The 27,218-nt window shown below is 43.0% G+C and overlaps 1 protein-coding gene across 1 annotated transcript in view; it reads right to left on the reverse strand.

Annotated features, from left to right (window-relative positions):
* The window catches only part of LYG1 (lysozyme g1), a 43,530-nt gene extending 30,671 nt beyond the window's left edge, over positions 1-12,859 (reverse strand). The window contains exons 1-3 of the mRNA XM_075334252.1: positions 12,781-12,859; positions 6,704-6,726; positions 4,458-4,538 (exon numbers count right to left, since the gene is read on the reverse strand). Of these exons, the coding sequence (XP_075190367.1) occupies positions 4,458-4,538; positions 6,704-6,710 (88 nt within the window). The 5' untranslated portion in view covers positions 6,711-6,726; positions 12,781-12,859. The remainder of the gene's footprint in view (positions 1-4,457; positions 4,539-6,703; positions 6,727-12,780) is intronic.
* Between the last annotated feature and the right edge of the window lie 14,359 nt (positions 12,860-27,218).

Here is a 27,218-nt window from a genome sequence, read left to right on the forward strand (position 1 = left end):
AGCTATGCTATGATTAAGAGCACACTACGTGCTCAACACGCGTCATTGTACATTCTCCTGTCCCTGATGCTGGATTTTTAATGAATTTTGAATAAAGAAGTTCCTTCTACAATTTACTGGACACAGAAGAGTGCTGGATTTTTTTTCCTTGTTTCAATCAGTGATGCCGTGTCGAGTTCGTGCACCTGCTTTCTAGCTGAGCTGGCTACTTCTCTTGCATGGTCTTAAACCCTTACAAGCAACTCCAGTTTGGAAACTACACCTCTCAAGTACTTGATCTTGGGGATAAGTAAGCATTTTAACCCACAGGCAATTCACAGAATTGTATAACATTAAGCTGAGTAAATTAACAATTCCCATTAAAAAAAAATAAAAAAATGTTTTTTTATTTTTCAAAAGGGGTAATAAGAGAAAAAAAAATTGTAACATTTTTTACGCAATTTCTCCTGTGTTTGAGATTACCCCATATGTGGTTGAAAACTACTTTTGAGGCACAGTGCAAAGCTCAACAGGGAAGGAAAGCCATATTGGAGTGCAGATTTTGCTGGAATAGTTTGAGGGTGACATGTCACATTGCCAGAGCCCCTGAAATTCCAGAAAAACAGAAACCCCCCATAAGTGACCCCACTTTACATACTACACCCCTCAATAAATTTATCTAGGGGTGCAGTGAGTATGTTGATACTACATATGCCTAACAACATTTTATACCATTGGGAAGTGAAGAAAGAATAATTACAGAGCTAATAGGAAAAATGGACCCCATTGTTCCATTTCTCCTGAGTGCGCTAAGGGTATGTGCGCACGTTGCTTTTTACCTGCTTTTTTGCTGCTTTTTCTTCTGCGCTGTTTAATGCCAAAATGGATGTGTTCTTCTATTCAAGCAAAGTCTATGGGAATTTGGGTTTCTTGTTCACACTATGTTGTTCAAAATGCTGCCTTTTTGTGGCAGAACTTTGGTCAAAAACTCAGCTTTGCAGTGCAAAACCCAAATGGCAAAAACAATTGACATGTTGCTTCTTTGAAAAGCTGAGTTTTTGACCAAAGTTCTGCCACAAAAAGGCAGCATTTTGAACAACATAGTGTGAACAAGAAACCCAAATTCCCATAGACTTTGCTTGAATAGAAGAACACATCCATTTTGGCATTAAACAGCGCAGAAGAAAAAGCAGTAAAAAAGCAGGTAAAAAGCAGGTAAAAAGCAACGTGCGCACATACCCTAATACCCTACATGTAATCTGGAACTACTTTTCAGGCATAGTGGAAAGCTCAGAAGGGGAAGAGCGCCATATTATACTGCAGATTTTGCTGGTATGGTTTCATAATGTATCAGAATTTTATTCCATTAAGCGGTGAAGAAAAAATTACATATTTACCACAAAAATGTTGTTTTATCCCCAGATTTTACATCTGACTTCTGTTAAGCGTTGTCCTTGTCAGAAGTCCACAAAATTGGTCTACAGTACTTTTATGTACACTTAAAGATATGGACACAGCAGGATCATAGTACAGACACAGTTCAGAATGACTCCCTCTACCTCATTATAGGGAATTTTCCATCGTTGGGTGCCATCTGAATCATATAGTTCAGAGATTTGCACGGAAACCCCAATGTGGAGCACAGGATATATGTGAGACAAGCCTTAAGGGGGCTTTACACGCAGCGACATCGCTAGCGATGTCGCTCGTGAAAGCACCTGCCCCTGTCGTTTGTGCGTCACGGGCAAATCGCTGCCCTTGGCGCACAGTATCACTAGTACCCGTCACACATACTTACATTCCTAATGACGTCGCTGTGGGCGGCGAACAGCCTCTTTTCTAAGGGGGCAGTTCGTGCGGCGTCACAGCGACATCACACGGCAGGCGTCCAATTGAAGCGGAGGGGCGGAGAGCAGCCGCATGAAAGTCACGCCCACCTCGTTGCCAGAGGACACAGGTACGGTGTTGTTCGTCGTTCCTGGGGTGTCACACGTAGCGATGTGTGCTGCATTAGGAACGACAAACAACCTGCGTCCAACACCAGCAACGACATTTGGGAAATGAACGACGTGTCAACGATCAACGATAAGGTGAGTATTTTTGATCGTTAGCAGTCGCTCGTACGTGTCACACGCAACGACGTCGCTAACGAGGCCGGATATGCGTCACAAATTCCGTGACCCAAACAACCCCATCTCGTTAGCGATGTCGTTGCGTGTAAAGCGGCCTTTAGGCTCTGTGCGCACTAGAGCTTTTTACCCGCGGCTTTACCCGCGGATTTGCCGCAGAAATTTCTTGAGAACTATCTGCAATCTTTGTGCAGACATTTCCCAGCAAATTCTATGGTAAAAAAAAATAGCTGTGCGCACTGGTGCGGATTTTTCTCAAGAAATTTCCTTGAGAAGAATTTCTCGAGAAACTTTCTTGAGAAAATGAACATGTCCATTATTTCCGCAGGTACCCTGCGTATTTCGGCAGTACAGCATGCAAAAATCCGCAGGGAACCACCCGCGGGAAAATCGCGGCAATTCCGCGGCAAAAACGCGGCAAATCCGCATGCGGATTTGGTGCGGATTTTTTCCGGAGGTCCGGAAATCTTTCACTCTCAGAAGTTTCTCAAGAAATTTTCTTGAGAGACTTCACATTTCTCACATTTCTAGTGCGCACATAGCCTTACTGTGTTTTTTGGGAGGAAGAATGAACAAATCAACAGCAAGTTAATAATTTAATCTATTTATTTTTTGCATCGTTCACCAAGCGATATAAGTTCTTAGACGACTTTATTCTTCGGGTCAGTGTGATTGCAGCGATACCAGATTTATATACAGTTTTTTATGCTTAGCTACTATAACACACTAAAAAACTTTCAAAAACTAAAAGTTTTGGCATCACCTTATTTCTGCAGACAGTCATGTGACATTTTTATTCACACTATTTTCGGGCACATAACATTTTTGGATCACTTTCTATTCCTATTTTTGCAAGGCAGAATGACCATGAAATAGCAATTCACAAATTGTTTTTTGGGAACTAATTTAGCATCAATTACAGTGATACCGTTTGATATCATTTTTTTAAGTTTTGATGTTTTTACACAATAAAAACTTTTATAGAAAAAAAATAATTGTTTTAATCATCTCCTTATTCTGAGAGCGGTGACATTTTTATCTTTATGCTGTTGTGGCTTATTTGTTGTGGGACAAGATGACTGATTCAGAGATCAGATTTTTATTTACAAATGACTGATCGCATTTTACTCCACTTTTTTTTAGCAGTATGATGATAATGAAGCATAGTTTTTTTGCACGTTTTCTCTATTTTTTTGCGGTGTTCAGTGAAAGGCCTGACTAGTGTAACAATTTTAAAGATAGATCTGTTCCCTATGCTGTGATACCAAACGTGTCTTTTTTTTGTTTATTTTTCTTTTTACATAAATATACCGTACATATTTATTGGTATAATTCTTTTTTATTTTTTTTGTTATTTACTGGAATCTTTTTTTTTTTATATTTTTACAATTTGTTTACAAACTTTTTTTTACATAGTACCTCTATGGTACTCTTTTTATTATTCTGATCCCTGGTATAATACACCTGTCAGTATGACACTGAGAGATTGCCTTTAAGGCTGGACTCACACGAGCGTATGGCATCCGATGCGAGAGCATCGGATGCGATATGCTAATGTCCCCCGGCTTAGGCTCTGCTGCGAGCGTGAGCCGGGTGTCATGCGACTGTAACCCGATCTTGCGATCGGGTCACAGCTGTGAAGCTGAGTGCAGGCGCTGTGGAGGAGAGGGAGGGGTTAATCCCCCCATCTCCTCCACTGTCAGCCTGTGCGTAGATCGCACTGCACTGGGATAACATCCGAGTGCAGTCCGATGTATCTCTCGCATCCATTCACTTGAATGGGTGCGAGAGATACGGCGGTAGCAGCAAAACGCAGCATGCTGCCGCTTTTCTCGCATCCAGAATCTGGATGCGAGAAAAGCTGACCAACAGCTCAACCTCATTGCCTAACATTGGTCAGAGTGCAATGCGAGAATTTCTCGCATTGCACTCGTCCGATTTTCACGCTCGTGTGAGCGTACCCTTAGACTGTGCTCCTGGCATTGTCTAACAGGCCACCTTAGCTAGCAAACCCAGAGGTCATTATTTGAACTCCAGTTGCCATGGTAAGGATTGGCAGGGGTGCCGATCTCGTGGGAGAGGAAGCAAACTCCCCCTCCCAGCCTCCTAAATGCTGTAATCACTACTAATCGCGGCATTTAGGGGGTTAAACAGCCAGTGGCAGGGCAGACGATCACTTAAGCTGCTCTCCCGGCGGCGATCGTGCGGGCACAGCTCCTGTGATCTATATGATTGCCATGACGTACCCATATGTCATAGGTCGGGAACCCATTCCAGACAATAATGTATGGGTATGTCAAAGGTCATGAAGGAGTTAAAATTAATTTGTGTAGCCCATGAATCACTTACCAGAAATATTTTCTCCATCTTGTCTGCCAGTTGTAACCGAGGCACCAGTGGTAGAAATGTTGTAAAGATTGCCATATCTAGCTGTGAAGAATTCATAAATAAACATAAGATTATTCAAGTCATATCAAATTGTGACTGCTATATCCTTCTGTTTAGTTTGTTGTTTGGTACATAAAATGCTATATATAAATATCTAAACACTTCTGTAATTAGCTTTATTATAAATTTCCTACCATCTAATATATAAAGCTGAATGTGTGTGTGTGTATGTGTGTGTCTGTGTGTGTATGTCCGGGATTGGCATCTGCACCGTCGCAGCTACAGCCACAAAATTTTGCACACTCACACGTCTGGACCCCGAGAGCATCATAGGCTATGTTGTGAGGCGAAATTTTAACCCGCGCATTCCAATTTACCAATCAATTTTGCCTCTATCTACATAAAGGGGAAAAAGTGAAACGAAAAGTGTATCCGCACCGTCGCATTTACAATCACGAAATTTTGCACAGACACCTCATGTGACCCGGGGAACGTCGTAGACTATATTTTGACAGGAAAATGTAACCCCGCGCTTTACAGTTACTCTCCAATAAACATGTCTCCATTAAAGTAAATGGAGCCTGGAACTACAGGTTATTAGTAGGAGCTGTGATTGGTTGCTATAGGAACAAAAGACATTCATAGTATAAGAAGCTTATATGTGAGGTAATAATATGTCAGTGGGGAGACGGATAGAAAGAGACAGACAGAGAAACAGACAGAGAGATAGAGACAGACAGGGAAAGAGACAGACAGAGACAGACAGTAAAGAGACAGACAGAGACAGATGGTGAAAGAGACAGACCTGGAAAGAGACAGACCTGGAAAGAGACAGATGGGGAAAGAGACAGATGGGGAAAGAGACAGACAGACATGCAGACAGGGACAGAGACAGGTAGACAGGGAAGGAGGAGACAGCCAGAGAGACAGACAAAGATAGATGGGGAAAGACACAGACCTTGATAGAGACAGACGGGGAAAGAGACAGAGAAATAGAGACAGACAAGGAAAGAGACAGACAGAGACAGGCAGACAGGGAAAGAGACAGACAGGAAAAGACAGACAAAGAGACGGGGAGACAGACGAGGAAAGAGACAGACCTGGGAAAGATACAGACCTAGAAAGAGACAGATGGGGAAGATATAGACAGACAAAAAAAGAGAGAGACAGGCAGACGGTGAAAGAGACAGACGGGGAAAGAGCCAGACGGGGAAAGACAGACCTGGAAAGAGACAGACCTGGAAAGAGACAGACGGAGAACATTACTTGGCCAATTTAGTTAAATCTGTGTGGAATATTTGTGGTGTTGAAATATATGTTGTGAAATGCTTCTATTAGCTTAGTTTTTGCCTTTTAATAATTACATTTCTATCTATTTGTTTTGTGGTTTTTGTGTGCAGAATACATTTTTGTTAATACATTCTATTTTGTTAACAAACGTTATTAACCCGGGCAAAGCCGGGTAGTACAGCTAGTTCCCCATAAAGAACTTTTTACTTTACTTCCTGTGAGTTTTTGCTTGAAGAAAGTCTCAAAGAGGATGTCATCAGGAGGATGACCATGCTGTCACTTCACAGGTCATATCACCCCACCTGGAACAGGACTTCATCAGGGGGTGGTGCTGCAGTCACTTACCACATATTCTTTCAACTCCTGGTGACATTCAGGATCAATTGAGCTGTTGGGGGCAGAGGTAAGGATTGCTTCTATCATTGCAATCAGACTTCTGTCAGTGCCACCCCACAGCTTCTGTGCTAGTCTCTAGACAGTTTCTGTCCCTGCGACCTCTTTCAATGAAATGAGAAGTCATCAAGGCATTCTGAAAGAAGCAGGGTGAGTGACAGCAGCACCATGCCGCAGAGGTACTTCTGTACACGGCAGTGTATTTCTATGTACCTGTATTCTAGAGGTGAATAAATAATCAGGTTGTTTTGTACCTATAAAATGACTAAAAAAAATATAAAAATGCCAAAATATGGTGCCAATATCAGTGTTTGGTCTTTGTATGTTTCCGTAACAGCGCAGTCATCTACTCAGGTTCCCCTATACTCATGATTAGGGGGCACCGCCGTAGTTGTTATCAGGGTTACATGGTTAGGGGCCCATTCAGATGTTTCTTCACCACCTTAGCTGAACCCCTAGCTATGCCACTTTATAGGCACTCTCCCTTCACATCACAAAGGACATATTTTGCTACAGATACTTACATGCCATTGTTATAACTTTGGACCTAAAAATAGAACAAACTTTATTTTAGTATGAAGTAACCATAATAAACAAGATTATTTTCTACTAAATTTACAGTCTGGGCCATTCAGCCAAAAGTAGATCTATGGCTTGGCTGATATCTTATTTTAAAGAGGTACCTTTTTGTGTTTTTTATTCTCCAAACATACTCACACTACCAAGTCAAACTAACTCCACACCAATGGAAAAACGTCATAGTGTAACATATACCAGTCACATATAATACTGTATATGTCATAGAATGTCTGTACATAGTATATTACATCTAGTATACAGGAAAATGTGTGACTGATGTATGATCTGCTGTGACTACAGACAATGGATGGTTCCTTAGACCAGTGCGAAGCTGATTGTTGCTCGTCTGTGGTGCCCGATCTTTCCTCTCCACATTTGAACTATAATAATAATAATAATTAATAAAAAACTCAATAGCACATTTTGGCATCTTTCAAATTCCTGTTGGATTTTAGAAATGACTGGAGGGAAATTTCAATTATATAACGATTCCACCTTGATCCCCAAATAGGTTACATGTGTTTTGGCTGCCGGAATTAATTCTCTCTTTTTATGTCTCTAAGGTTCCCTTTTGAGGAATGTCTTGGGACTTCCTTGTTCATTATGGCGGAACCTAAAGGCTTTTTATTTTTTTTATAATAAATTTGTTGTCAGGGGGTGTTTTTATAAATAATTTTTTTTGTGTGTGTGTTTTTTTGTTATTACATCTACTGGATTAGTAAGTAGTGTGTCTGATACACACATTACTAATACCAGGGCTTGATGCCAGCTGTCAATTCACAGCTGGCATGAAACCCATATATTAACCGGTTTTCCACCACAGTAGGCTGGCGGGATGAGCTGAGGTGAAGCAACAAGATTGGCTCATCTAATGGATATGCCATTTCTGGGGCAGCTGCGGCTAATGTTGGGCTGGGAAGGGACCAATAACCAAGTGAGAATAACAGACCACAGTTGTCAGCTTCACCTTGGCTGGTGATCCAATTTGGGGAGGACCCCACTTTTTGTTTTGTAAAATATTTATTTAATTGTAAATAAATAATTTAAAAAACAACCTTATGAACGCTTAAAGAAAACGTTTGACCTCTGTCATTGCCAACAAAGGATATATAACAATATATATACAGTACAGACCAAAAGTTTGGACACACCTTCTCATCTCTAGAACAACTGATAAGAGGAGACTTTGTGCAGCAGGCCTTCATGGTAAAATAGCTCTAGGAAACCACTGCTAAGGACAGGCAACAAGCAGAAGAGACTTATTTGGGCTAAAGAACACAAGGAATGGACATTAGACCAGTGGAAATCTGTGCTTTGGTCTGATGAGTCCAAATTTGAGATCTTTGGATCCAACCACCGTGTCTTTGTAGAAAAGGTGAATCAATGGACTCTACATGGCTGGTTCCCACCGTGAAGCATAGAGGAGGAGGTGTGATGGTGTGGGTGTGCTTTGCTGGTGACACTGTTGGGGATTTATTCAAAATTGAAGGCATACAGAACAAGCATGGCTACCACAGCATCTTGCAACGGCATGCTATTCCATCCGGTTTACATTTAGTTGGACCATTTATTTTTCAACAGGACAATGACCCCAAACACACCTCCAGGCTGTGTAAGGGCTATTTGACTAAGAAGGAGAGTGATGGGGTGCTACGCCAGTTGACCTGGTCTCCTCAGTCACCAGACCTGAACCCAATTGACATGGTTTGGGGTGAGCTGGACCGCAGAGTGAAGGCAAAAGGGCCAACAAGTGCTAAGTATCTCTGGGAACTCCTTCAAGACTGTTGAAAAACCATTTCTGGTGACTACCTCTTGAAGCTCATCAAGAGAATGCCAAGTGTGTGCAAAGTAGTAATGAAAGCAAAAGGTGGCTACTTTTAAGAACCTAGAATATAAGACATATTTTCAATTGTTTCACACTTTTTTAAGTATTTCATTCCACGTTTTAATTCATAGTTTTGATGTCTTCAATGTGAATCTACAATTTTTAGAGTCATGAAAATAAAGAAAACTCTTTGAATGAAGTGTGTCCAAACTTTTGGTCTGTACTGTATATATAACAATTTGTTTTCTCATTTTGTCTCTCATAGTTGTGGTCTACCTATGATGTCAATTACAGGCCTCTCATCTTTTTAAGTGGGAGAACTTGCACAATTGGTGGCTGACTAAATACTTTTTTTGCCCACTGTATCTATCTATCTATCTATTTACCCCACATGGACATCACACGGATGGTACTGGATATCATAAGGCTGTCACAAAGACATCACACGGATGGCACCGGAGGATGATACAAGGAGGAAAATTCACTAGCATGATACACATTATGACACTCACATGTCATTCGCATCTTCCTCCAAGATGGTTTAAGGAGCAACAATAGAGCTATTTTTCAGAAGCAAATGTGAGTAAACTCTAAAGTTGAACACTTGCTTGTCACACATTTCTCTCTGCCTCTTTATGCACTTGCTGCTCACTTAGGTAGGTATTTCCTTCATATCTATTATTTAGCTATATATATCTATATATACAATTGCCTTATTCTGTCTGTCTGTCTGTCTGTCTGTCTGTCTTGCTCCAAAATTGTGTCCTTACGGTGACACAAAGCTGATTGGCCGCTGGGCTCGCCATGGCCCCGCCCCCCGCACGGATTGGCCGCTCGCCCAGGCTCCGCCCGCACACGGATTGGCCGGCCACTCGCCCAGGCTCCGCCCCCCACACGGATTGGCCTCTCGCCCCGGCACCCTGCACACATTGGCAACTCGGCCCCGCCCCCCTCACGCAATGCACGCTCGCTCTGGCCCCGCACGCATTCCCCGAACCGACACGGAGCCACGACTCCCAGGTGAGTACTGTACCCCCGGGAGCCCACATCAGCGTACGCCGCCAACCCAGCCGACACATACCCTCGCATTGCTGGGGTTGCCGCCGTATGCTGGTGTGGGCTCCCGTGCGAGCGGGGGACGGGATACGCTGGTAACCATGGTAGCATAGTTACCAGCGCATCAAGGTCCTGCAGCGGCGGAACATACACACGCACACACATAACAACACACACACACACACATCAGATCACACTCACTCTCACACACACATCACATCGCATCCACACACTCACAACATCCTGGGATATCGCTTGCTTCTCGGCGGCGATACTGTGGAGTGACCTTCCAGGACCTGCCGGAGGATCACATGGCCAGAGGCATGTGGTATCTCCGGATGTTGTGAGTGTGAGCGCGTATGTGCGATATCGTCAGTGTGTGTGTGAGTGTATGCGATCGGATGTGTGTGAGTGTGTTCTGATGTGTGAGTGTATGCGATCGGATCTGTGAGTGTCGGCAGAGGAGCACGGCGTGCTGGGGGAGGCTGGGAGGATAGAGGCTGATCCTGGGGAAGGCTGGGAGGGGGAGGCTGATGCAGGGGGAGGCTGGGAGGAGAGAGGCTGATGCTGGGGTAGGCTGATGCTGGGGTAGGCTGATGCTGGGGTAGGCTGATGCTGGGGGAGGCTGGGAGGGTGTAGGCTGATGCTGGGGTAGGCTGATGCTGGGGGAGGCTGGGAGGGTGTAGGCTGATGCTGGGGGAGGCTGAGAGGAGAGAGGCTGATGCTGGGGGAGGCTGGGAGGAGAGAGGCTGATGCTGGGGTAGGCTGATGCTGGGGGAGGCTGGGAGGAGGGAGGCTGGGAGTAGAGAGGCTGATCCTGGGGAAGGCTGGGAGGGGGAGGCTGATGCTGGGGGAGGCTGGGAGGAGAGAGGCTGATGCTGGAGGAGGCTGGGAGGAGAGAGGCTGATGCTGGTGGAGGCTGGGAGGAGAGAGGCTGATGCTGGGGGAGGCTGGGAGGAGAGAGGCTGATGGTGGGGGAGGCTGGGAGGCGAGAGGCTGATGCTGGGGGAGGCTGGGAGGGGGAGGCTGATGCTGGGGGAGGCTGGGAGGGGGAGGCTGATGCTGGGGGAGGCTTGGAGGAGGGAGTCTGGGAGGGGGGAGGCTGAGAGAAGAGAGGCTGATGCTGGGAGGAGAGAGGCTGATGCTGGGAGGAGAGAGGCTGATGCTGGGAGGAGAGAGGCTGATGCTGGGGGCAGAGAGGCTGATGCTGGTGCAGCATGGGGGATGGAACACAATGGGGGGTGCGCAGCATGGGGGATGGAGCACGATGGGGAGTGCGCAGCATTGGGGATGGAGCACGTTTGGGAGTGCGCAGCATGGCGGATGGAGCACGTTTGGGAGTGCGCAGCATGGCGGATGGACCACGTTTGGGAGTGCGCAGCATGGCGGATGGAGCACGTTTGGGAGTGCGCAGCATGGCGGATGGAGCACGTTTGGGAGTGCGCAGTATGGCGGATGGAGCACGTTTGGGAGTGCGCAGCATGTCGGATGGACCACGTTTGGGAGTGCGCAGCATGGCGGATGGAGCACGTTTGGGAGTGCGCAGCATGGCGGATGGAGCACGTTTGGGAGTGCGCAGCATGGAGGATGGAGCACGATGGGGGGTGCGCAGCATGGGGGATGGAGCACGATGGGAGGTGCACACCTCCCCCGAACACACACACACAACACACCACACACACACTGGGAACCACAAACACCACCCTACACAGACACCCACACACACAGACAACGCTGCGCACACACAACACCCAACTCACAAACACCGCGGCATACATAAATATACATACATACCACGCAACACACACACATTGCACAAAACATACCTCCCCCCAAAACACACCACACCCACACAAACCGCGCAACACACACACACACAACGCTACAGACACACAGCGCTCCACAAACAACGCAACACACGCAACACACATACAACACCGCTCTCACCCCCCGCCACACCCAGACAACACCCAGAACATGTACAGCGCCCTACACAAACACTTGGTAACTACAGACAACAACATCTATATATATATATATATATATATAACAAAAATCATACATTAACTACACAATACGTAAATTCTAGAATACCCGATGCGTAGAATCGGGCCACCTTCTAGTATATATATATATATATATATATATATATATATATATATATAGTGAAAGCTGCACACCAAATTTAGAGAAATATGAATAAGCATAACTGTGCTATGATACATAAAGGAATGAAAAATACAATTAGCCATATGAGAAATTGGAAAAATTGAAAATGTGACATTGCATGACTGCTAAGGATTATTTGAAAAAAAGATATTTTGCTAGTGTATTGATTAATTCATTGCTGCCCGATAACCACTTCATGGTAACCTCTTATTTATCGGGTCCCTAACCAAATGTTACCTCTATGTGCGGTTAAAACCTGCTTGTGTATGGGAAACCAGGGACCGGGCTATATAGGAAATTGAATAGACATGGCTGAAGGGCGGGACTGGGTTCCCAGACAGAAAAAACTGCATAACAATCAAAAAGACTGCTGGAACACCATTGCAAATGTGAACAGGGTGCTAGCTAAAAAATACACAATTTATATAAAGTGAAAGCTGCATACCAAATTCAGAGAAATATGAATGAGCATAACCGCTCTATGATACATAAAGAAATGAAAAATACAATTAGCCATATGAAAAATTGAAAATGTGACATTGCATGACTGCTAAGGCTTATTTGAAAAAAAAAAGATATTTTGCTAATGTATTAATCAATTCAATAAATAAGAGATTACCATGAAGTGGTCATCGGGCAGTAATGAATTGATCAATACATTAGCAAAATATCTCTTTTTTTCAAATAATCCTTAGCAGTCATGCAATGTCACATTTTCAATTTCTCCAATTTTTCATATGACTAATTGTATTTTTCATTTTTATGTATCAGAGCAGTTATGCCTATTCATAGTTCTCTGAATTTGGTGTGCAGATTTCACTTTATATAAATTGAGTATTTTTTTAGCTAGCACCCTGTTCACATTTGCAATGGTGTTACAGCAGTCTTTTTGATTGTTATTATTTAGCTATAGTTATCGATATTTACAATATATTTGGCAAATAACATTGTACTTTCTGTCTGATTTCTTACCTTTGCAGGAAGTAAAGCTTCCAAAATCAACAGCTAGTTGTTGTCTCTGTAAATGACGTGTGCAGCATCTGCTTTCAGTTTCCAGCTTTCATAAGGAATTGGAGAACTGAAACAGAAAGTAATCTGTAACAGAACAAAAGTAAATGCCACCTCCTTTCAAAGTGTGCACAAAATCAGCTGGTTTCAAAGAAATGAAAACTGACAAATTGAAAAAAAAAACATGTCAGAATGTTTTTAAAAGTTGGGCAAATGGAAAAAAAAATATTAAAAAATAAAGAAATGTACAGTAAATTGGGATGTGGCATGCATCTGGCATATTAAAGGGAAGGTGCCACGTTTTTTAATTTTTGTATTAATAATAGTAATTATGGAATCAATTATTTTTAATACAAAATTAATTTAATTGTTTATTTAGTTTTAATTTAATTCTATTATTACTGAAAGACTGGGGGCTGCCATCTTGGAGTACCGACAGTTACTCACCTTAAATTCGGCAGCTCCCTATGCATTGGGTCTGATAGTCTCACTCCGATCCTATTCTTTAGCACTGTGTCTGCTCCCTGCTGTGACCTGGACATGCCCCTTGGGCTGTCCAGATCACAGCTGTGGAAGGAGACCATGGCCGTCTTTTTGGAGCCCACAGCATATGCTATGTGCTGCATTTTCCCCCTGTCACCCACTTTGTGCCATTGCTCAGTGCTACAGTAGTAGCCAAGCGGTGACACTTGGCTGATAGGTAAGGCCGGCGTCAGCACCCAATCGCCGTTGACAGGGGCGGTGATGTATCCTGCGGCCCCCAGGCCGAGTTCCAGAGACTGCAGTGCTCGGGCGGCAGCAGCACTTTCCTAGCTGCTGACATTAAATCCACACCTACACGTAGCATTCTCTACTGAGCGCTGCATCCAGGGCAAGTTCATTTGTGGGCGGAGCAGGCGCGCAAGTGTGCTGAGCTCCCGTCCCACAGATGAAGAGATGAGCCAAAGTACCAACATCCCGCTGAGCTGTATGCCCCCCAACCCCAGTGCTGCCTGTATAACCCCCAGAACTGTCTGTCCCCCAACCCCACCACTGCCTTTATACCTCCCCAGAACTCAGTCCCCCCAGCGCTGCCTGAATACTCCCCAGAACTGTCTGTCCCCCAACCCCAGTGCTGCCTGTATACCCCCCAGAACTGTCTGTCCCCCAATCTCTGCACTGCCAGTATACCCCCCCAAAACTCTGTCCCCCAACACCAGCGCTGCCTGTATACCACTCCAAACTGTCTGTCCCCCCAACCCCAGTACTGTCTGTATACCCCCAGATCTGTCTGTCTCCCCAACTGCAGTGCTGCCTGTATACACCCCAGAACTGTCTGTCCCCACAACCGCAGTACTGCCTGTATACCCCCCAGAACTGTCTGTCCCCCCAACCGCAGTGCTGCCTGTATACCCCCCAGAACTGTCTGTCCACTAACACCGATGGTGCCTGTATACCCCTCAGAACTGTCTGTCCCACAACCGCAGTGCTGCCTGTATACCTCCTAGAACTGTCTGTCCCCCAACCCCGATGCTGCCGGTATACCCCCCAGTAGTGTCTGTCCCCCAATCCCTGCGCTGCCAGTATACCCCCCCAAAACTCTGTCCCCTAACACCAGCGCTGCCTATATACCCCCAGAACAGTGTGTCCCCCAACCCCAGCGCTGCCTGTATACCACTCAAGCAGAAAAGTAAGAAGGGCACCACCCATTGGGATTTCCTGGTATATAGAAGGAGCTCCTGCTTGTCCCTGGAGCCGTGATATGTCCACACTGTCTCAATAAAATTTGTTTCTCACCCTCTTCTATTGTATTGGTGATCCCTTATTGGTATATCTTTTTCTCCTTTTGTACGCCTGTATACCACTCCAAACTGTCTGTCCCCCCAACCCCAGTACTGCCTGTACACCCCCAGAACTGTCTGTCTGCCCAACCGCAGTGCTGCCTGTATACCCCCTAGAACTGTCTGTCCCCCAACCCTGATGCTGCCGGTATACCCCCTCAGAACTGTCTGTCCCCTGACCCCAGTGCTGTATACCCCCAGAAAGGTCTGTTCCCCCAACCAACACCAACACTGCCTGTATACCCCCAGAACTGTGTCCCCCCACCTGCAGTGCTGCCAGTACACCCCCCAGAACTGCCTGTCTCCCAACCCCAACAGAGTAATATGGTTGCACAGTATATGGTGGAACAGTATATGGGGCACAGCATATGGCTGTATAGCAATATGGCGGCACAGTATATGACGGCACAGAATATGGCGGCACAGAATATGGGGCACAGCAATATGGCGGCACAGTATATGGGGAACAGCAATATGGCGGTACAGCATATGGCAGCACAGAATATGGCAGCACAGTATATCGGGTACAACAATATGGTGGCACAGCAATATGGTTGCACAATAATATGGTGGCACAGCAATATGGCGGCACAGCAACATGATGGCACAGTATATGGGGCACAGAAATATGGGGGCTCAGAAATATGGAGCACAGGAATATGGGGCACAGTATATGAGGGCAAAGGAATATGGGGGCAGAGTATATGGGGCATAGTATACAGTGGGGCACAGTATACAGTAGAGCACTATGCCAGCTGTCCTTGGTGACACATTAGACATATTACGATCACTTTTCGGTCTCCAACAAAATGGCTCTGCACTGTGTCCCTAAACTTCATCTTCCCTTATCCTTTTGGAAACACCCACAACAGGAGGGGGAGGTGACATCAGACACATGAGAGCAGATTCTGCACGCTTTTACTGCAGTGATGTGAGCTAGTTGTACACTAGGATTTCAGCAGCTGCTCCCCCTAGTGTTTAAGAGTGGAAAATATCAAACTTTTGATTTTTTTTTATATTTTGCTCAATTAAAAACAAATAATATTTAAACAAAACTTGAAAACCTTACATTTTTTTCAGTTATTGAATTTTTTTTTTTTTTTTTTACAATACCTTCCCTTTAAAGGGAACCTGTCACCATGAAAATGTGCAGCCCACTCTGCTGGCACCATCTTATATACCAGGTGGAGCTGAGTAGACTGATATACACCATGTGCAGAATTATTAGGCAAATTGTATTTTAGAGGATTTTTTATTATTGATCAACAACTATGTTCTCAATTAACCCAAAAGACTCATACATAACAAAGCTTAATATTTTTGGAAGTTGGAGTGTTTTTTTTTTTTATCTTAGGAGGATATCTGTTTGTGCAGGTAACTATTACTGTGCAGAATTATTAGGCAACTTAAACAAATATATTCTCATCTCACTTGTTTATTTTCACCAGATAAACCAATATAACTGCTTAACTGCTCAAAATTTAGAAATAAACATTTCTGACATGCAAAAATAAAACCCTAAAAAATTAGTGACCAATATAGTCACCTTTCTTTATGACGACACTCAACAGCCTACCATCTACAGATTCTGTCAGTTGCTTGATCTGTTTACGATCAACATTGTGTGCAGCAGCCACCACAGCCTCCCAGACACTGTTCCGAGAGGTGTACTGTTTTCCCTCCCTGTAGATCTCACATTTTATGGGGGTCAGATCAGGTGAACAAGGGGGCATTATTTTTCTTGTTCAAAGGTGGTTGTTTTTCAGCCTTCCTTACCTTGGCCATGTTCCTGAGTATGGCACACCTTGTACTTTTTGATACTCCAATAACGTTGCAGCTCTAAAATATGGCCAAGCTGGTAGCAAATGGCATCTTGGCAGCTTCATGCTTGATTTTCCTCAATTCATGGGCAGTTATTTTGCGCCTTTTTTGCCCACCACGCTTCTTGCGACCCTGTTGGCTATTTGCAATGAAACGCTTGATTGTTCGGTGATCACGCTTCAAAAGTTTGGCAATTTCAAGACTGTTGCATCCCTCTGCAAGACATCTCACAATTTTGGACTTTTCAAAGCTCGTCAAATCTCTCTTCTGACCCATTTTGCTAAGGGAAAGGAAGTTGCCTAATAATTAAGCACACCTTATATAAAGTGTTGATGTCATTACACCACACCCCTCCTCATTATAGAGATGCACATCACCTGATTTACTTAATTGGTAGTTGGCTCTCAAGCATATACAGCTTGTAGTAGGACAACATGTATAAAAAGTATCATGTGATCAAAATACTCATTTGCCTAATAATTCTGCACACTGTGTATACAGAGCCATGAAAAATAATTCATAACCCATCATGTTTTTCACATGTTTTCACGTTACACCCACAAACTTAAATGTATTTATTGGGAATTTATGTCAGTTACCAGCACTAAGTAAGAAAAAGGAGCCAGCACAATCTGAAAATGGCATGCATCATATAAAAAGTGCAAATTCACAGATTTATTCCAACTGTACTGTAATAAAAAAATGAGATTTTTAGCAAATAATTGATCAATTCTTTGAGCCACCCCTGCCAACGTCACGGCAAATCTCAATAGGGGGAGTCCTACACTATATTATGTATTTCATGTGCCATGTGGCCTCCTACATAAAGTTAAAAGCAGAACCATAATGGAGCACATTGATCAATTATTTGCTAAAAATCTCAATTTATATTATAGTACAGTTGGAATAAATATGATGCATGCCATTTTCAGATCGTGCTGTCTCCCCTCTCTCTCTGTTAGGTTGTAGTTATGCTACAAATGTCTGGTGGCTGGTCACCACCATGCTATGCACGCCCGATCTTGGTTTTCAATGTATTCCTCCTGTTGGTAGCTGTTCACATTCAGTTGCCTCACCCCTTTCCACAGGCATTGCTAATTAAGCACCATACTTGGATCTGGTCCGCCTTTATCAATGGTTGCTGTCTGGCACTGGGAGGGTCAGTTCTGATATAGTCTTGGTATGTGTAGAGCTTGCTCCACATGCTGGGACCTGGGCTGGCCTCTATCCACAATTGCCTCTTTTGCAACATAGAAGCGGTTATATACAGGTTACAGGTATGTGTGCTCCATTATGGTTCTGCTTTTAACTTTATCTAGGAGGCCGCATGGCACATGAAATACATAATATAGTGTAGGACCCCCCTATTGAGATTTGTCGTGACGTTGGCAGGGGTGGCTCAAAGAATTGATCAATTATTTGCTAAAAATCGTTGGAATAAATCTGTGAATTTGCACTTTTTATATGATGCATGCCATTTTCAGATCGTGCTGGCTCCCCTCTCTACCAGCACTAAGTAGCAAGTATTTGTGAAGTGTAAGGGAAATGATATATTTTTATTCAAACCCCATGAGTCAATACTTAGAACCATATTTTGCTTCAATTTCTGCAAGACGTTTGTGGTATGTCTCTGTCAGCTTTGCACATCTAAAGGCTGAAATTTTTGCCCATTCTTTTTTTGCAAAATAGTTGTAGCTCAGTGAGATTGTATGAAGAAAGTCTCTGAACAGCAATTTTCAAGAGTTGTCACAGGTTCTCAATGGGATTGAGCTCTGTACTTTGACTGGGCCATTCAAACATCTGAATATGTTTTGATCTCAATCATTCCATTGTAGCTCTGACAGTATGTCTAGGGGCATTGTCCTGCTGGAAGTTGAACCTAGGCCCCAGTCTCAAGTCTACTACAGCCTCTAACAGCTTTTGCTCCAGGATTTCCTTGTGTTTAGCTCCATTTACCTCCCCATCAACTCTGGCCAGCTTCCCTGTTCCTGCTGAAGAAAAGCACACACACAGCATGATGCTGCTACCATCATGTTTGACTGTGAGGATGATGTTTTTAGGGTGGTGTGAAATGTTAGTTTTTCTAGCATTTAGTCCAAAACATTCTACTTTGTTCTTATCTGACCAGACCACCTTCTTCCAGATGCCAGCTGTGTCCCCTACATGGCTTTTTGCAAATTTCAAACTCGACTTCTTATAGTTTGCTTTCATAAATAGCCTAATTCTTGCCACTCTTCCATAAAGGCCAGATTTGTGGAGTATATAACCAATAGTTGTCCTGTGAACCGATTCTCCCACCTTAGCTGCAGATCTCTGCAGCCCCTCTAAAGTGACCAAAGGGCCTCTTGACTGCATCTCTAATTAGTGATGTCCTTGCTTGGGATGTCAGTTTTGGTGGATGGTCATGTCTTGGTAGGTTTGCAGTTCTACCATACTCATTCCAGTTTTGGATGATGGATTGAACAGTGTTCTGTGAGATATTCAGAACTTGATTTTTTTATATTGTAACCCTGCTTTGCTCTTTTTCACAATCTTATTCCTTCTCTGACTGGTGTGTTCTTTGGTTTTTATAATAATGTTTGATCTCTCATGTTCTCAAGCAAGCCACTAAGGCCTTCCTAGAACAGCTGTAGTTATACTGAGCATAAGTTACACATAGGTGGACTCAATTTACTAATTGACTACTGGAGGCAATTAATCACTTGGGAAGTTTGGCTAGGGGCATCAGCCTACATGGGGTTGAATACAAATTCAAGTCACAATTTTTAAATTCATATTTTTAAAACATCTAAAAATTTTTTTATCATTTCCTTTACACTTCACAGATAGTTACTAAAATCGCCACCAAATAGCATTCAACTCAATCGATAAAAACACAAGTCCCTACTCAGGTCCGTCATCGGTTAATGGAAATATAGGGGGTGTTACCGGTAGCACAAAGACTCTGGAAAAACATGATGGCTCTCTGCCCTCAAAGAAATCCAGCAAAATCTGCGCACCCAAATTCAAATGCCCTCCTCTCGTCTGAGCCCCACAATGTGCCTAAAGCACAGTTAGAATCTACACATCTGGCATTATTGTAGTGATGAAAGCCTGCCTAAATGTACGGGGTGCATGTTTCCAGAAGCACGAGCTGGACACAATGTACAGGCACTACAATGTACTGGGCAAAACAAGGACTTATTTGCAATTTTTTTATTCTGCAACATTCACTGCGTTTGACACCATGGGTGTTTTCCAGACACTAAATTATCACTACATCCATAGATGAACTCCCAGACAGGTGTACTTTCCAAAGTTTGGTCACTTGAGGGGGATTTCTTCTGTTCTGGCATGTAGGGTTTCTGCAAATGGTGTCGCATAACTATTCTAGGAAAATCTGTGCTCCAAAAATCAAATAGCACTCCTTCCCTTCTGAGCCCCGTGGTGCGGCCAAACAGTACTGTACAGTCAGATGTGGGGTATTGCTATGTTCAGAATGAATTGTGTAATGGGGCATTTTTTACCTATTCCCCTTGTAAAAAATAGAAATCTGGGGTTAAAACAACATTATAGTGGTAAAAATGTGATTATTTTTTGTTTACCACACAATAGTATAACATTTTGTGACACACCTGTAGTGTCAATATGTTCACTGCACCACTAGATAAATTAATTAATGGGTGCAGTTTGTAAAATGGAGTCACTTGTGGGTGTTTTCTGCTGTTCTGATATCTTAGGGGCTCTGCCAATGTGACATGGCACCTGCAAAGCATTGCAACTAAATCTGTACTCCAATATAGAGCTCCTTCCCTTCTTCACTTTGTACTGTGCCTCAAAAGTACCACATTTGGGGTATAGTCATACTCAGGAGAAATTGCACAACAAATTGTATGGTGAATTATCTCCTGTTACCCTAGTGAATTTGAAACATTATGGGTTAAATCAACCTTTTTGAGGTTAAAAATTTATTTATTCATTTTCACGGTTCAAAGTTATAAAATTCTGTGAAGCACCTGGGGGTTCCAGGTGCTCACCAAACATCTAGATTGCTTCCTTGAGGCGTCTAGTTTTCAAAATGGGGCCACTTGGGGGCGCTCCACTGGGGCATTGCCAATGTGACATGGTACCCGCAAAACATTCCAACTAAATCTGATCTCAAATATGGCACTCCTTCCCTTCTTCACATTGCACTGTGCCTCAAAAGTAGTTTTTGACCACATATGGGGTACTGGCTATTCAGGAGAAATTGCACAACAAATTTTATTTTCCATCATGTCCTGTTACCCTTGTGAAAATGAAAGCTTTGGTGTTAAAACAACATTTGTGTGGTAAAAAAATGTATTTTCTCATTTTCTTGGCTCAACGTTATAAAATACCATGAAGCACCTAGGGGTTCAAGGTGCTCATTAACCATGTAGATAAATTCCTTGAGGGGTCTAGTTTCCAAAATGGGGTTACTTGCGAAGGACTGTTTAGGCACAACAAGATCTCTCCAAATGCAACATGGTGCCCCCTAATGATACCAGCCAATTAGCATTCAAATTGCACTACTTCCCTTCCAAATCCTGCCATGCACCCACACAGTTGATTTCCATCATATATGAGGTATCAGTGTACTCAGGAGAAATTGCACAATAAATGATATGGTGCATTTTTTCCTGTTACCTTTGTGGAAAAAAAAGCTATCTGGCTGAAGTAACAATTTTGTGGTAAAAATTTATATTTTGTTTTCATGGCTCAATGTTATAAAATTCTGTTAAGCACCTGGAGATTCAAGGTGGTCACCAAATATCTAGGTAAATTCCTTGAGGGGTCTAGTTTGCAAAAGAGGGTCACTTGTGGGGGAGCTCCACTGTTTAGGGACCTCAAGTGCTCTTCAAATGAGATATGTTGTCCGCTTGCTGAGAGGTGCTTGTGATGGTGCACAGGGTTACACAGAGTGTCCTGGCCGGTGGCGCCTGGAATCCATGTGAGTGCACACAAAACGACATGTGACATCATTCAATGAGGACTACGTAGTCCTGTTTGCTACACATAAAATCTACATATTTTGATGGACTTGCATTACTTTTTTCCTCAGGGTATGCGGCATGCTTTTAAGAGCCAGACGATCATTGCTATTTCGCTACCACTATCATCGCGGTGGTAGGACCCTTGGGTTTAGGGAATTCAATAGTGTCCATTTGCCAGTCACAGCACTTAGCAAGGTTACTCTATTGGATTAAACACTCCGGTGCCACATATTGATTTAATCTATAGGAGTACACATTCTGCTTTTGGGTGCACGGTAGTTCTGTTTTTATTTTGATTTTATCCTTTATGACTGGCTAGCACACAGAGCAAGCTTACTTCCAGCAACACCAGCATTATATACCAGTGAAGCACAAGTGTGTATCTTACTTTGTTAAATTATGGAGTCTGTTTTCTTCTATTAGCCATTGTCAAAATTACAAATTTTGGGCTAAAATAACATTTTAGTGGAAAGAAAAACGTAACCATCATTTTCATATCCACATTTTAAAAAGTTCTCTGAAGCATCCATGGTTTCACAATGCTCAAAACAACTCTACATAAATTCCTTGATGGGTCTACTCTCTAAAATAGGGTCACTTGTGGGGGGTTTCTGCTGTACCTTGGGGGCCTTGCAAATGCCACATGCTGCCCGCAATTAATTTCAGCCAAATTTGCTTTACAAAATTCAAGAATTGCTCCTTCAGTTCTGGGCCCTCCCATTTGTCCAAACAGAACTTTCTGACTACATGTAGGGTATCACTGCGTTCATAAGAAAGTGGGTAGCAAACTATGGGGTCCACTTCTTGATGGTACTTCTTGTAAAAGTGAGAAATTTGGTGCTAAAGCAACATTTTTTGAGTAAAAAAAAATAAAAATTTCCAATCCGACGACCTAATGCAGTGGTTCCTAAACCCCAGTCCTCAGGACCCCCAACAGGTCATGTTTAAGGATTTCCTTAATATAGTACAGGTGATGCCTTGAGATTCAATCACCTGTTCAATAGTAAGGAAATCCTGAAAACATGACTTGTTGGGGGCCATGAGGACTGACTTAATGTTATCAAAGTCTGTGAAATACCTGTGGGCTCAAAATGCTCACTATACCCCTGGATAAAATCCTTGAGGGGTTTAATTTCCAAAATGGGGTAATTTATGGGGATATTTCTGCTGTTTAGGTACCTTAGGGGCCCTGCAAATGTGACATGGTGCTGGCAATCTATTTCAGCCACATTTCTGTCCTAAAATTCAAATGGCGCTCCTTCCTTTGTTGTCAAAAAGAGGTTTTGACAACATGTGGAGTATCCGTGTACTCACGATAAACTGTGTAACATATTTTGGGGTCCATTTTGTTGTGCTATTTCTTGCAAAAGTGAATAATTTGGGGCTAAATTAACATTTTTCAGTCAAATGTATTTTTTTTAATTTTGTTCCACTTTACTGTGAAGCACCTGAAGAATTAATAAACTTCTTGGTGTTGAGCACTTTGAGGAACACAGTTTTTAGCTTGGTGTCAGTTTTGTTTATTTCCCATCATCTAGGCCCCTCAAAATCACTTTAAATGTGATGTGGTTCCTAAAAAAAATGGTTCTGAAAATTTTGTTGGAAAAATGAGAAATTGCTGATGAACTTTTAACCCTTCTAACTTCTTAACACAAAAAAATATCTTTCAAAAATTATGCTGATGTAAAGTAGACATGTGGGAAATGTTATTTAGTAACTATTTTGTGTGACATAACACTCTGGATTAAGGGCTCAAAAATTCAAAGTTTGAAAAATTCACAATTTTCTCAAAATGTCATGAAAAAAAGTCTCAGAATCACCATGATCTGTTGAAGTTATTACACAGTTATTACCTCATAAAGTAACAGTGGTCAGATTTGAAAAATCTGGCCTGGTCGTTAAGGTCAAAATTGGCTCCATCATTAAAGGGTTAAGTAACTATCATCTATATAATATATATAGTGTGTCCTCTCATATCCTGTCCACAGCCATTAACTTGAGAACGGCGGCAGCTATAGGCATAGATGTGGTGTCTAGGTATAGTAAAGTATCCATGCGCTCTGCAATGAAACCACCTATTGCGCCACCTGGTGGAAAACAACAGCTAGCATTTTTATCTCGAAAACGGAACGAGATAGAGAAAAAAAGTGAATTACAAAGTTGTAGGGCATCATCAATCAATCCGAATCAACACCTTGCATACAGAAATGCTACGATTAGAACGTGTAAAACTCACAAGGCTGCGGATGTGAAGCGATACCTCATGGAGACCTTCCTGCAAGTCATTGAGTATGGTGGCTGCGTGGAGTGGCCTCCACGCTCACCTGACCTGACCCCATTGGATTTCGTTCTGTGAGGTCACATCAAACAAAAGGTGTATGCAACCCCTCCACCAACATTGCAGGACCTACGACGACGTATTACAGATGCTTGTGCAAACATGTCACCTACCATATTGCACAATGTGCAGCAAGATACAGTATGCTGTCCAGAGTCCAGATGTGCATTGCAGCGGACGGTGGCCACTTTGAGCATCTGCCATATGCGTGACTAGCATTCATTGCCCTGGCTGTTTCGGGTCATAGTCATGCTGGAAGACTCAGCCACGACTGATCTACAGTGCACTTACCAACGCCAGAATCTCATGATACATAACCCCATTCATCCGCTCTTAAATACGTACAATGCAGTCGTCCTGTTGCCTTTGCAGAAAAAGCCCCAAAGTATATTTCCACCCCCATGCTTCACGGTTGGGACAGTGTTCTTGAGGTTCTACTCATCCTTTGTCTTCTTCCTCCAAACACGATTAAGTGAAGTTGATACCAAAAGGTTCTATTTTGGTCTTATCTGACCACATGACCTTCTCCCATGCCTCCTCTGGATCATCCAGATAGTCATTGGTGAGCTTCAAATGGGCCAAGACATGTGCTTGCATGAGCAGGGAGACCTTGTGTGCCCTGCAGGATTTTAATCCATGACAGCATAGTGTGGTACTAACTGTAATCTTTTAGACTGTGGTCCCAGATATCTTTAGGTCATTGACCATGTCCTCCTTTATAGTGCTAGGCTGATTCTGGACCTTGGTCAGAATTATCCTTACCCCACGAGGGGAGATCTTCATGGAGCCCCAGACCGAATAAGATTGATAGTCATCTTGTGTTTCATCCATTTCCTAATAATTGCACCAACAATTGTTGCCTTCTTACCAAGCTGCTTTACTATTGTCTTGTAGCCCATGCCACCCTTGTTCAGGTCTACAATTTTATCCCTAGTATCGTTAGACAGCTTTGTTCTTGGCTGTGCTGGAGAGGTTGTAGTGTGATTGAGTGTGTGGACAGGTGTCTTTTATACAAGTAACAAATGAAAACAAATGCAATTAAGGGCTCTTTTCCACTTGCGTCCTGCATCGGAAGCGATATGCTAACGACCCTTTGCTGTGGTGTCAACCGAGGGTCATGCGACTGTGATGCGATCTTGCGATCGCATCACAGGAACGGAGAAGATGGAAGGAGCACTTTCTCCCCATCTTATCCGTTGTCTGTCTCTGCATGCACCGCACTGCAGTCGCATAACATGCGAGTTCAGTGCAATTTTACACACACACGTGAGCCGAGACTCAGTAGAAGTCGCAGCATGCTGCGATTGTACCGACAGCCTGAATCGTGTGGAGAAAAAAATGGTACAGAGGAAACTGTCTCATTGATTAACACTGGTGCGAGTGCAATCAGATTTTTTATCGGATCACACTCGCACAAGAAAATCGCAGGTGGAAAAGCGCCCCAATACAGGTAATGAGTGCAGAGTAGGAGGGTTTCTTAGAGGAAAAAAATGACTGGTCTGTGAGCCAGAATTCTTGATTTGTCGTGGGTGATCAAATACTGTTTTTCATGCAATAAAATGCAAATTAATTATTTAAAGATCATAAGGTGATTTTCTGGATTTTTCTGGGGGGGGGGGGGCGGGGGGAGGGGGGAATTCTGTCTCTCAGATGAAGTGTACATACAATACAAATTACAGACCTCTCCATTCTTTGTAGGTAGGAAAACATACAAAATCTAGTGTATGAAATACTTATTTTCCCCACTGTATATGTATAATTATATTACACCTACACATGCTTTATAAATATTTTAAAAAAAAAGTATTCAGTCTTTCAGGTAGTCACTTTTTTCTTTTTACATACAGTATTTACTATTATCACATTTAATCTATTTATGTATTGAACCTTTAATTATGACGTCGCCACCACGTTACTTCCGGTCATCTTCCTCCTATGGGAGGGGTGACGTCAAATGCTGAACGCTGTGATGTTGGATGCTACAGGACATGGGTCAGGCGCCGGCACATGGTACTGCAACCCAAAACATTCACTACGCACGCATAAAAAACCCCACTACCTTTACCCCTCCGACGAAGTTCACGCGAAACACATTTTAGGGGTTACTCCAGTGTCTTTACCCTTGGTAATTACAGTCTACCAAGTTTTAGATTATTCATAAATTGTAAGCAGGGCCCTTGTCCTCTTGGTATCTGTTGAATGTTGTTATTCTGCAATGTCTCATTGTCTGTACATGGCCTCTGAATTGTAATGTGCTGCGGAAAATGTTGGGCGCTATACAAATAGAAAATCAATACATGTACATAATTTTTATGGAAATCCACTGTTAAGCTTTTATTCTATATGAGGGCATTATTCATTTTCTGCCATCTATTCGTGCACTAGCACTGTATTTTTTGGCGCACTTTTTTTTTTTAATCAGATACATTTTTATTTTTCACCAAGTATACAAAACATGTGTTATATTTTCAGCAATAACAAGCAGAACTATAAACTTTCCCTCCCCAACATCCCCTCCCCCCTCAGCGTACATATTACCCATATGATTATAAAGATCTTACATTTTAACCCTTCAATAGCATATATTGGAATGTATAGAACTAACTATCTCTGCCCCTAGTCCAACATCTCCCAACTTAATACTTATCCATATTGCAACCACGGATTCCACAATCTATCAAAAAGTGCAAATTGTTTCCTTTTCCCATATATGCTTCTCTCCATTCGAACAATATGATTAACATATGCGACAAATTCCCCTCTAGTCGGTGGGTCCCCCTGCATCCAGTGTTTGGCAATTACTTTCCTTGCTGCATACAGCAGTCTGGCTATCACTATTTTAAAATTGTTGTCTACTCTAATTTCTTCCAAGTAACCTAAAAGACATACCAAATGTTGTCTGGGAAGTTTACATCTATAAGCTCCTTCTATTCTATTAAGAACAGTTATCCAAAAGGGTGCCAACCTGGGGCACATCCACATCATGTGGAAAATGCCGGCACTTTCTCCATTACATCTAGGACAGTCGGAGTTACTCCTCAATCCCATTTTACACATAATTAGCGGGGATCTATATGCCCTATGCACCACGTAGAGGTGGTATAATCTTGCTGGTTCACTCATTGATAATTTCGGCATGTATTCCAAAACACTATCCCATACCTCATCAGTGATCCCGTCTATATCTGCCTTCCATTTAGTCCTAGTGTTTATAGGGTGATCAAGCAAATATGTATGCAGTAGGTCCCTATATATAGTAGATATGATTCCTCTTGTGGGTCCACTACTACACACATATTTCAGTACTAGGTCTGCCTGTACCAGCAATGATTACTTAACCCCCTGAGCCACCACTGCATGTGCCAACCGTTTGTACTGGTACCACCCAAGTGGGGATATCCCAAACTCATCCTGTATTTGTGTAAACGA

Source organism: Anomaloglossus baeobatrachus, chromosome 2 (genome assembly GCF_048569485.1).
Source record: "Anomaloglossus baeobatrachus isolate aAnoBae1 chromosome 2, aAnoBae1.hap1, whole genome shotgun sequence".
Taxonomy (NCBI): Eukaryota; Metazoa; Chordata; class Amphibia; order Anura; family Aromobatidae; genus Anomaloglossus; species Anomaloglossus baeobatrachus.